Source organism: Rhopalosiphum padi, chromosome 4 (genome assembly GCF_020882245.1).
Source record: "Rhopalosiphum padi isolate XX-2018 chromosome 4, ASM2088224v1, whole genome shotgun sequence".
NCBI lineage: Eukaryota > Metazoa > Arthropoda > Insecta > Hemiptera > Aphididae > Rhopalosiphum > Rhopalosiphum padi.
Window position 1 is genome coordinate 26,375,946 of NC_083600.1, and position 13,335 is coordinate 26,389,280.

The 13,335-nt window shown below is 25.9% G+C and overlaps 1 protein-coding gene across 1 annotated transcript; it reads left to right on the top strand.

Moving 5' to 3' along the window:
• The first annotated feature begins 5,289 nt into the window (after positions 1 to 5,289).
• On the top strand, positions 5,290 to 6,721 carry LOC132929431 (ras-like GTP-binding protein Rho1). The gene has a single exon (XM_060994770.1). It carries the CDS (start codon positions 5,541 to 5,543, stop codon positions 6,117 to 6,119), a length of 579 nt encoding a protein of 192 aa, XP_060850753.1. The 5' UTR covers positions 5,290 to 5,540; the 3' UTR covers positions 6,120 to 6,721.
• Positions 6,722 to 13,335: the final 6,614 nt, after the last annotated feature.

Sequence of the window (13,335 nt, forward strand, 5' to 3'; positions counted from 1 at the left end):
GTGTTATTAAAAAAAAGAAAAATAATTTTAAAAAAATGCTGCTGTTAAATGATCAAAAAGAAGCAACACTGGACGCCCCGCCCCGAACAACTATATAAAATTGATATGTCGGAAATATCATCTATATACCAAATCAGAAAACCAAAAATATTATTTATCCACACGCGTAACCCTTAAATGTTAGCATTAGTTACCAAATTTAACACATATGCATTTTATACGGGCAACGAAGTGCACAGGGATAGCCAGTATAATACATTCTAAAATACTGGAAAAATCTCAATTAACGTCAACCTAATTCGAACCTTTAAGTTACTCAAACTTATTTAAAAGAGCTACAAAACTGATTCAGTCTTTGAAGAAAATATAATATTTAAATAATAAAGAATTAAATAATGATATAATTCCATAAAGAATAGTTACCAGATCAGAGGTATCCAATATTCAGTAATTTGACAAAAGAGCAAAATATAATATACTCCTACATGAATAAACGTTTTACCTGAAAATAAAAAGATAGTATTATCTCCCAAATTGGCCTTTTTACTTAGCTACACGTAACACAAGTTTAGAATAAAGCTCCACATTTTATGGACAAAATAGAAATCTTATTACAAATTCACGTTTAAATAGATTTTATAAAAACATTAAATACTTCAGAAATTGTACCTATATAACATTAACATAATTATCATTTTTTATTAATTTATCTAAATTAGTTTCTGAGTATTTAATAATATATAATAATTATACCGAATCATAAAAACATTTATTTAATATTTAATGAATCAATAATAGTCACTTAAATATGATTTAGTGACCCATAATTGGCCATTCAATTTTAATGAACCATTACATTTTTTATACAACCCGGGATAAGAATAATACCTACCTATTTTAAATTTTGAGTGGAGCGATGTATGTACCAATAGATTTTGCAATGAAGGTTTTTTTGTCTGTATCAACTTTTAAGGCAGTAAAAATTCTCCAAAAAGTTCTCCAGAAGAAAATGGAAGAAAGACGAGGACCTTAATTACAGGAACTTTGTTATAAGCCGAAGTTCTAAATACTCAGGGTGGTTAGAGCCTTATTAAAAGCCCACATTCAATGTTATACTTATTAATTAAATAAACTATGGTGGCTCGACGAGAAAGATGTTAAATGACTAACCTCTGTGCCATCCCCATTCCTCGATTCAAAATGTAAAAAAAGAACATATATTTTTGTTGTTAATTTAATTTTCCTATCGATACTTCACCTAGACATACGATTACGGTTTATTTCATTTAATTATTCACACAAAAATAATAAAATTGTATGAATCATGTAATATCAAATATGTATATGAATTTGTATGGATGAATAATTTTACATTTTATAATGATTCTTGATTAAAAATATTCCACATATTTTCAAAAAAGAACGTAAAAAAATATGAATAATTCCTATTATTATAATTATTAATAACGGATTTAAGTAGAAACTATTGCAACCTCAATACAATTTTTTAATATGAAGCCTCTTTTACACACGTTTTTTTTAAAGCTGAATTACAGTAGACGTATATCCCCCCTGGATCTAATAGAAGGCTTTGAGTCTATTGATAAGAACCAATTTATCCTACATATCGATATCGACATTATTATTTATACCTCTTAATAAAATTACTTTTCTGTGATATTATACTAAATTTTAATCTAAACTATAATTAAAGCTTATCATACACACAAGTATAGTACATAAAAATACAAAATACCAGGTACTTTTATGGTTCTAATATAGGTAGGTGCCCATCACCACCTTATCTTTTTATACGTATTATTTATTAAAATCAAAATCTATTCGATATAAAGTCTGCTATAAATAAATTTAAAGCAATGCTATTAAACTCAGATAATATAAATCGCCAGTTATTGATGTCTTTTAGGCGTAGCTGAGTGTAGCTGTATATAATATACTATAATTATTATAATACTATATAACCTAACCTCGTCAAGTAATCACTTTTTTTATTTTTTTTTTTTTAAATATTTTGTTTTGTGCTTTTCTCAAACTGTATGAAATTTTTGTTTTTTTCACCCTTTTATTTAATAGCGAAATAACTATCAACTTTTGATTATCAAATGGCAACCTATATTTAAAATGCATTAAATTAATAGGGCTATTTTTTATGAATTTTAACGTTTAAATTATTATTTTTTTAGCGAAATATAGCTTTTTAATATTCGGCGGCTTTCGGTTTTTATAATACTTCTTGTTTCATATCTCATATGTAATAAACTCGTTATCGACTATCGACGCAGCGATAAACTTTGTACCTGTAGTTACCAACGCCTCACAGTTGTAATAACTTGTAGAACGAAAACCTAAAAACCTCAAACCACCCAACTTTGAGCAGCTTTAAAACTATAACTCACTAACGGTTAAATAAAAAATATTAATTTTAACGTTAAAATTCATAAAAATATCCCTTCCATTTTATGACATTTTAAAGATAGATTGCCATTTGAAAACCAAAAGTTGATAGTGATTTTATAAAGGTGAAAAAAAATAAAAATATTATGTAGTTTTAAAAAAGCATGAAACTAAAAAAATTGAAAAAAGTTCACCCTTTTGAAAAAATGAGCGTTTTATGATAGAAGAACCAACCTGTATAATATGCCTAAATGCTGGTCTAGTGGTGGAAATCAAATCTGTGATATATACTTGTTCTACAGCAAATGTTACCTCCGCCTTCACCTATATTTAGAAATGTATTATAATCTAGAATCAGAATCATCAGAATTTTGTTTAAAAATTAAAATTAAAACTTGTGCCTTCGCTAAATAAATATTGTTTTAATTATAGGTACAACTCGGTACAAGATGAAGTACCTACTTGCCTACCTGGTTATACTATAATAGGTACCCACATGACTGCATGATTGTTTATCAATACGTCCAGAGGCATATACAAGTGGAAATCTGCTGATCCTTTCATGGTTATTTTTAAAAATTTAAAAGAAAAAACTTAAGAATATTATATTATGATATAATACTTATTTTATATGAAAATATGACAATTCTACATATTACTGTAGGTATAATATACAAATAACAAATAGTACATAGACAATAGGTATAGATCCATTCATGGGTACTTACCCATAAGTTATAGGTAACATTTTAAGGAGGGGCAAAATAAAAAATCTCAAATTTAAGCTCAATAAATGTGTAATGTTATTTCAAAATATATATATAGATATGTTATTATTTAAATAACTTATATTTGTATTGGTATATTATAGTTAATTAAAATACATTTTATTAAGTAGAGGAAAACAATAGGAAATAAAATATTTAAATATACATATATATGTATAATGTAATTGATATATTAATATATTCAATTATAAGTTAATATCATTTTTCCATGGGGGAAGGAATAAATGCCTTGTCTTTCTTGAGACAATTGCCCCCCCCCCTCTAATGGGCGCCCATGTATAGATCTAATTGCTCATCTCACTATCATGCCAGGGTCACACGATGATAGTAAAATGCATTAATTATAACAACGACAGCTGTAAATATGATAGTAAATACTTATAATATATATATCTGCATAATCATGGGTGTAACTGAGAGATCACTATTAAATATTTTGAAATTAATAAAATAAGTCAAGTGCCAGTGTGTTCACCCAGTTTATATTTTATCTATCTATAAATAATTTTAGGGACTCGTTTTTTTATTTCGTGGGTAGGAAATTAAGTCTTTGATTCTTTGTTATGTTATACTATTAACTGGGCCTTTGAATTTGAGGGCTCTAGTATCACTTAACATTATTTAAGATAATATAAATACTTTTTTTTTATTTATTTTATATTTTATTCTATTAGGTATATTAAAAATTTGCCAATATATTCTTGGTACCTATTACAAATTGTTATTACAATTTACAAATTCAATAATTTGGTACATAATATCAAATACTTTAAAACCATGGACACATTATAACATTACAATCATGGTAGATTATAGTAGATTATAATCTACCGTGATTACAATTAACAATACAAATTGCAGTTTCAGTTGTATTTTTTTTATATATCTACTATAGTACATACTATTACTTACATTACATATATCATATATGTATTGTTTGTAAAGACTATTTTTTTTATTTATATATATAGTTGTAATTGTTGAACTGTATTAATTTAGTCTTAAGATATTATTGGAAGATATTATAGAAAATTAAAATAATAATACTAATAATACAGAATTTATTATATTACTTTTGTCCATGTTAAAACATCTATTTAGTGTACATGGGTTAAGGACTAGTATTTTTTAATTGATCCCCTCCTCTTAAAAAAGTTATGAATAGGTATGCTATTAATAGTGAGCCATCATTTAAGTTAATGTCAATATGTAAATTTAAATAATACAATTGCCTATTTATAACTTAATAAGTATAATCATTGATATTAATATTATTTATTTATAATTAATAGTATAATATACCTATTCAATATATCTACCTATTAAGCATCAGCAGAATCATCAGTCAGTAAATTGATTTGGACCTTGAAGACTATAATATTATAAAGATCACTGATCATGATTCAAAACATTTAGGGAGGTACCTTTAAAATACTTTATTGTGATTCCATATTTTTGTAGGTATATTACACACAAAGCAATAAATAATAAATATGCTTTAGGTAGCAGTGGTAGCACCTATAGGTAACGCTGTAACGGCATTAATATTTAATTGTTTTATCATAGAAAAAATTGAATATTATAATTTATAAAGGTTGGTATTATTATATTCTTTGCTAATTTGTTAAATGATAATATTGCTATTAAAAGAAATTAACTTGTCAGAAAATCCGTCTACGCCCATACAGTGTCTACATTAGTACATTCGGATATTTTTTATAAATTTAATCGAATTGTATTTAAATAATAAACCGGATAGGTATAGTTAATAATTAACATAAACGCATACCTGAGCATTATTGTATTTTTTAAATATTACACTTGAATCGAAAATAGGTACATTACATGTTTTAATATTAAACGTTTTTTACAATTATTTTTGGCCTATCCCGTAATTAATAATAATAAATAACTATAAGCCTATAAATGACATTGGGTTTTTATTTTATTACTGTTTAACAGCTGCTACCTACTGTTTACTGCTACTATACGACGACTGCCCACGTTTAACGTTCGAGTGGGAACAACGTCGATTAGGCACAATGTCGTTCAGATTAAGCAATGGTTTCCCCGAATATCAGTAATGATAAATTATCCAATAATTGGCGATCGCGATGAGCTCATTCACATTTCACTCCGTAATTTGCTCGAAACTTTTTTTATTAGTTTTACTATCCAGTTAATTGCATACTTGTAATAATTTATACTTCGTTTAAAAGTTTTGTATTTATTTAATAACTGTGAACAACTGTGTATTTGTGATTGATTTTGTAGTTAAAATTCGAAACAGGGCCAACGCCTAGTTTTTTTTTTTGATAAGCATAACATTCCGACATAATGGCAGCAATCCGTAAGAAACTTGTCATCGTCGGTGACGGTGCTTGTGGAAAAACTTGTCTGTTAATTGTGTTTTCCAAAGATCAATTCCCAGAAGTATATGTACCCACCGTGTTTGAGAACTATGTAGCTGATATAGAAGTCGATGGCAAACAAGTAGAACTAGCACTGTGGGATACAGCGGGTCAAGAAGATTATGACAGACTAAGACCATTGTCCTATCCTGACACGGATGTTATCCTCATGTGCTTCTCCATAGATTCACCAGATTCGTTAGAGAATATCCCAGAGAAATGGACACCAGAGGTGAAACATTTCTGTCCAAATGTGCCGATTATATTGGTCGGTAACAAAAAAGACTTGCGCAATGATCCAAACACAATCCGTGAGTTGAACAAGATGAAACAAGAGCCTGTGAGGCCAGAAGAAGGACGAGCAATGGCCGAAAAGATCAATGCATTTGCTTATTTGGAATGTTCAGCAAAAAGCAAAGAAGGAGTTCGTGAAGTTTTTGAAACATCAACAAGAGCTGCACTACAAGTAAAGAAAAAGAAGAAAGGCAAATGTGCCTTGTTGTAAGTGATGTAATTTCAAGAATATAAAAATCTACTTAGAAAATAAAATATATCATATTTTTATACAATTTTTCAAATTACCATGTCGTTTTAAGGATTTTCAGCATTTAAAACAAATAAACCTGATTGTACAAATCATGGTGCAAGACAAAATATATCATTTTATTTTTCTATAATAAACACTATAATTATAATCATGTATTCCTATTGTTTGCCAAAATATGTACAAAGCAAAACTGTTTGGGGAGAATTTTTATCGGGTAATCACTAATCATAGTGCATTTTGTAACTTATTTTAACTTTATTTTTTATATTATAATAACTGTTCTGTAAAAATAAAGTTGAAACTACAAAATAATTGAAACATTTTAACGAGACTCATTTTTCGCTACCTTCAATATAATACAATATTTCTGTATCGTAAATATATATATATTTACACATATATATTTTTTTTTTATGGACCTGCTGTGCCAGGAATCCCATGATGTATTCCTTAGCTTAGTTTTTTTAAATACTATTATTACGTTTGTTCATTAACCAATATTTATATGCTTGTACTTTTTAAGAAATTTACTAATAAAAGTTTAGATTTTATTAAATTTATTTTTAATGCCTAGATTTTATTAGGTATCATTTAAAATATGTTTTAAATGGCTACTTACTGAAAATTCTATGATGTCATGTAAGTGACTTTTATACTCATTCATTTTTAAACATGGCAGGTTATTAACAGAGTAAAGAGTTAATTTGTTTGTCATTTAGCTAAAAATTCTTTTTTTTTTTTATCATTATGAAAAAGTTATTTATTTTATTTAAACATTAGTATTATAAAAATACATCTTTAAAAAGGTATGTTTAAATAATTTTATTGGATTGAAGTAATCTATAAGTTTCATTTTAGATTAAAGTTAAAATTTGTATGGTAATTTTAAAAAGGTCTTATATTTAGATACGTCTTTTAAAGTATAAGAAAAAATATAGACCAATATATTTTTGTATGACTAAGCTTTAATTCTTACAGAGCTCCTTTTAAAAGTGTCATATGAATGCAATGGTTTAATATTTATTTTTTAATTAGACAACACTATATTTTAATGAGAATGGTTCCCAGTTAGCAGTATATACTATCAGAATTATTGTAACTGGTAATATTTATTTAGAACTTAAGGATATCTTAATATGAACAAAATGTATATATGAGTATATGACTTATTTATTTGTATGGTCATTTCTGATGACTGTTAATCCAATATTTAAACGTTTTACAAAATTATTAAATACAGCGAGTTCCGCTTAATATGATCAATGTGATACCAATGTGGTTCAGATAATTTTGTTTCTATTAACCGGTTGGTTCCATAAAACATTTTTCTTTATTGATGAGTTTATATTTATATATATGTTTAAAATTAAATTAAAATAAAGTAAAGAAACTATCTATTATTTTCATTTTCATATTAGCCTGAAATTAAAATCCATATTCAATTAATATAATATATACATGATTTTTAATTATTTAAAATTAAATAAATAATAATGTATGTGCATTGTACCTATAATTTTTGGAACAACTGAAAAGTATCGTTATCACCATATTTTTGAATAGCTTCTTTTAAGTTTTTCAAAACAATTATTGTTTCTTTTTAGTGAAAATTTGAAATACCATTAAAACAATAAGAATGTTCTTAAAAATGTAGAATTATCCGGTAATTGATAATTCTAATAAAAGGTTAATTTAACATTAGTAACATGATATATGGTTTGGGATTTTTAATTTTGATTCCAATAAATGGTTAACATAAACCAGTGATCACATTAAGCAGAACTAACTGTAGTAGATATTACATTAGTATTTAAAAATTAAAATTGATGTGATACAAATTCTCTAGTGTTGGATTCAGTTAAAATGTTGTAAATCCTGTTTTAGTTATATAATATTATTCAATGGCATGTAAAAAAAAAATATTTAAATAATTTACACATTGTAAATTAAGGGTTCAAAGCAGAAGTAGTAGAACTTAAAAAATGTAAGTAACAATATTGAATGAGCCTATTTATTTGGAAAACTATTTTCAATATACCTCTAAAACATTGAGACTTATAGCAAAACTTATAGTTAATTTCACAGGAAAAATAAAAAATGTCATTATTTTTATAATACTAGATAATTAAGTTATCTATTACACCAACATGTATTTTGAAAGCATTTAACTGTGTATATATTATATTATAATGCATGAATATATTACAAAAAAAAAACTACATTTTGACTAGTGTTTTGTCATAAAGCCAATGATAAACAGTATTGTATATAATATATATTATAAATGTTTTAAATAACAGAATTCACACCATGGTTGACACTGTATTATTATGAAGATGTTTCACTGTATAGTCATAGTGCGTTGTTCAATATGATAAATATTTTGATTGAACTTAATGGATTTTTCTATTTATTATTTTCATTCAATAGTGAAAAGAATTAAGAAATAAAATGATGAGCAATTTGAATTTTCAAGTTTTTCAACAAAATATTAAAATGTTAAATTAATAATTTATTGGAAACATAGTTATATTTATAATTCAAGGTGACTTATTAAGTTATGTATTCAGAAATGTACGTAACATCTAAATAATCTAATAAACAATTGTTGATTTACAATTTATCCTTTTGTGTATAAACATATAAAATAATGACATATAAAACATAATTAGAACATATAAAAATAATAATTGGTATGTTGAATTTTGAACATCAATACGACTGATTATACAAGTACAATTATTAATTTATTAAAGAAAAAAAAGTTGATATTTTCAAAAATTGTAGATAGCTATTTTATAAAATATTTTTTATACAGATTGGGCTCCTACATTTTAAAGACTAAATGTCCAAATGTGTATGCATAAATCTAAACTTTATACAACACAATGGATAGGAAAGTTCTGCACATCACTTAATTTCTTTAAAGTAGGTATGTATAATTACTGATTATGTACCAACGAGTTACCATAATTTTTTCAACTAATAATTTCACTAACAAATTTACGTTTAGCAGTTTCATGTGTTCGCTACTAGCTTTTATTTATTTTGAATATTGATTTATTATATTAAACCAATTTTATTTTAATGTTTGTAGAAGTTGGTTAATGGATTTTTTAATTTTCAGCGTTCAGCGAGTCATAAGAGGCAAAAGCATTTTTAAATTTTAGTATTTTCAGTGGCGTGTCCACTGTCCAGCACAAAATAATTGGGTAGGCCAGTTTTGTTCTGTAGCATGTAAGTGTGTTTATAACTATTAGGGACAATTTGTCCTATCAAATGGGATATGGGTATGAATATAATATGATAATAATATTCAATAATGCATATTAATAATATTAATAGTAACATTTTTTTATTTTAGATAAAAAAAACCACAGTCAAATAAAAATTGGGTAGGTCCAGGCCTAGCCGGCCTACCCTGTAAACACGCCACTGGGCATTGAGTATTTTACACACTTATAACTTACTATAAAATTAAAATATTAAAAAAAATAGTCCCGATAATATTGTTTGAACCTGGACATTTCGCTGCTACCGTTTCGCCCATTGACATTATTTGATTCTGATTTTTTTCTTTGATAAAAGTTTCAGATTATAAAAATGTAGACAAATGGGTATCTACTACCTACCCCCTCTGCTGTACGATATATACGTCAAATGGGTCATTGTAATGGATGTGTTAAATTTGAATTCAATGATAAATAATTTTGAGTTTTGACTATTCTATGCGAAAACGCCGAAAACCTATTCTGAACAAAGTAGATCTATTACGGAGGAACTGTATTAAATGGTCAAGCCTTATCTGTAAAAATTGCACATTTTATAATTTTTTACTGTGAGTGTGAAACAATTATTTTGAAAAAATTCGATTTGAACATTTAATGCTAGAAAAAATAATTTTAGCAAATATATTTAAAATATTTTTATATAGCCGTAAAAACGACTTATATGAAATTTTGTATTATATTTTTAAGCTGTTTAACTCAGCAAAAAATTGTTATTAACTTTTTTAGAAATAAAACGAATACAAAATTATAAATTCCAAGTATCTATAAATAGCTTATAAAAGTTAAAATATTTTGAAAAATTAACTTTATGTAGAAAATACTAAGGCTAACATAGGTACACATTTACTGAAATTTTCAACTACCAGCTAAGGTTATTATTCGTAGATATAACAAATACCTAATTTCGTATCGATTTTATCAAAAACTAGTTTTGCATACAAATCTTTCATTTTTTGTTTATTTTTTCTGATAATATACTGGGAATTTTTAATTTGAACCTCTTCGAAGTACAAACTAAATCTAATTTTCTATCTTAGACCACTTTCAAAGATAAAAACCGAAGTATTTTTTGATTAAGTACTTATCGTATACACAGTACACGCAACACACAAAAAATACACTAAAAATCCATTGTATTTTAGTAATATAATTATATTCATCGCTATGCTCAGAATCTAAAATGATTACAGGTTACAGTGTATATTATTGGTACCGCACTCCTTGATTTAACTGACGTTAGTATAAATAATAAATATTAATACTAATTACTAACACAACTTAAACTGAACTGCTAAGCATAAATTTACTATGTATCGTTAGTTCGTTACGCACTTGTAAGTTGTAAGACAGAGACAATATGACAGTACCGTCAGTACAGCTACTTATCCCATAGTCTCATCTGACCGTATTCATAAATCGTAGTCATTAGACATTAATATAATATTAACAAGCACAAGCACATTAAAATAGGTACCTACCTATTTGTCTTATATTTAAAGTATTTAATAGTAAGCTTAAGTTATTTGATAATTAGGTATTGGTAAATCCAGGTAAGATTAATAGCCAATAGGTATTGCCGTATTGGTTAGTTATTAGAATTATTCTGTGATTCAATAATAACTAAACAGTCCGGATAAAGTGTAGGTTACCCGTTACCCCGAAAAAAAGCTTTTCAGATTTCAAAAGGAACACCAATAATCATTTATCGATGCCATCATAGGACAAATGTACCTATATGCACGCTGTTGACTGTTATTATGTTATATAATATTATAAATGCATTATATTGTATAATAATTTATAAATATTGACAAATATGTAATGAAAAAAAAATAAAAAAATAAATATTAATATGTCTATAAACTTTAAATTTGTATTTTATGTACTTTATGCCAAATCAACTTTTAAATGATAATTATATTAACATAATATATACGGATGATAAATTACCTATATGTACCTATCAATTTATTTTTAGTACCTACCTGTATAAATTATTAATATATTGTATAATTATCTATGTTTTAAAAGTAGATAGCTATGTATAATAGTATACACATACACATGAAGAATAAAAACTAGATGTACCTAGTACTTATCTAGCAGGTACCTATCTTTTGTCCTCAATCTTCATGATTGTTGAAAGTTATACTTAATAAGTACCTAAGGTACCTATATTTCCTTTACCTTAAATCGTATTTGCAAAACTTTTTTAATAGGTATCTATTTTGCAAATTGTATTTATTTTTGATTGAAAATTTGAAATAATGATTAAAATATAAATTGTAAATACATAGCTATAGATATTGATAGACAACGCCCAAAGGTGTGAGATTTAAAATAACAATATAACAAATGCGATAAGGTTTTGATGACATGAATGATTGCATGTTGGAGTACAAGTAGGATAAGTTATTAATACTTATTATTGATTATGGAATAGTTTATATTTGAACTTTTATGAGACTGACTTCACTGACTATGCTGGCTATGTAATATGTTATTAAGTTATACATTTTTTACATATTAATGTAGTAATTTGTTATTAGTTCTACGTATTTACATAATTTATATTAACTTAGTGTAGGTAGGTTGTAGTGATTGTAGGTACATAAGTACCACACTACCACATAAGACATTTATATTTTTTACATTAAACATTGAACGTTCGTTACGTTCGCGTGATAGAATATTATTAAATACATTTTAAATAGAAATATAGACTTAAGTTATTTAAATTGCTTTTTGTTTTAAAATTAGTCTAAATGTCCATTTCTTATTATATATTATATTACATTCGTATTGGATCATTCACAAAGTCATAAAACTCTTAATCACTTGGGTAATTTAAAATTTTAACATTAAGACGACGCCACACCCACATGTGTTATCTCTGTCTTACAAACGTACAATATGGCAAATTTTACGTTCACAATAGACTATTTTACTTTGTCATTTTTAAAATTAGAGTTAATTGACCTATTACAGAATTTAAATTTAAGATTATTATCTAGGGTATCTCAAAAGCTTATTTTATTGATATTTTGATTACGAAGCAAGTTATGATCATTTTACTACTGTACACTCTAATTTTAAAAATCACTAAATATTAAGCAAAAATTAACTATTGTGAACGTAACATATTTTGCTATATGTTGTACGTTTGTAAAACGGACATTACATGTAGTAAAGCTGTGGCGTCCTCTTAAGTAACCAAGTATATAGGTTCCTATTTCTTATCTATAATATATAGTGACTTGTTTGTCGTATATTTGCTTTTAGTAGGTAGTTAATCTAAATTATTGTATAGTCGAGTTGCGATAATTCGAAAAATTTGACAACTCAAATTTTTTTTTATTCCTTTAGAAATATAAATTAATATATATTCGAGTTAGATATCTTGAATAATACATATCTCGAAACGAATTTTATCTCCCTTCAACTTCGAGTTATCACAACTCGACTGTAATTTTATTATTTGTAATGCTGTGTCAACATTTTTTTAGTATTTTACTACGTCAATAGTTTTGAAAAATATTAGGTAGATACATACTAAACATGACTTGCTTCTTCATGTTTATAGTTAAAATTTAAGTTTTTAATGCTCTTTAGTCAATATTCATGATTGATGACAATATTGTTCCTATAGAAAATAGTTAAGTGTATTTAGGTGCCCACAATAGCTTGCAGAAATATCACGATTAAAATTATTAAATCTATAACTTAACTTAACCGTGAAAGGTGAAAATAATAATATGTAGTGTTAACTGAAAACTTTATCACACTGTAAACAGTGTAAACCTAAATATTATATTATAAAATATTGAAATGTAATCATATTGGTTTTCCATTTCCAAAATTTTCTTATAATATAATTAAATTAA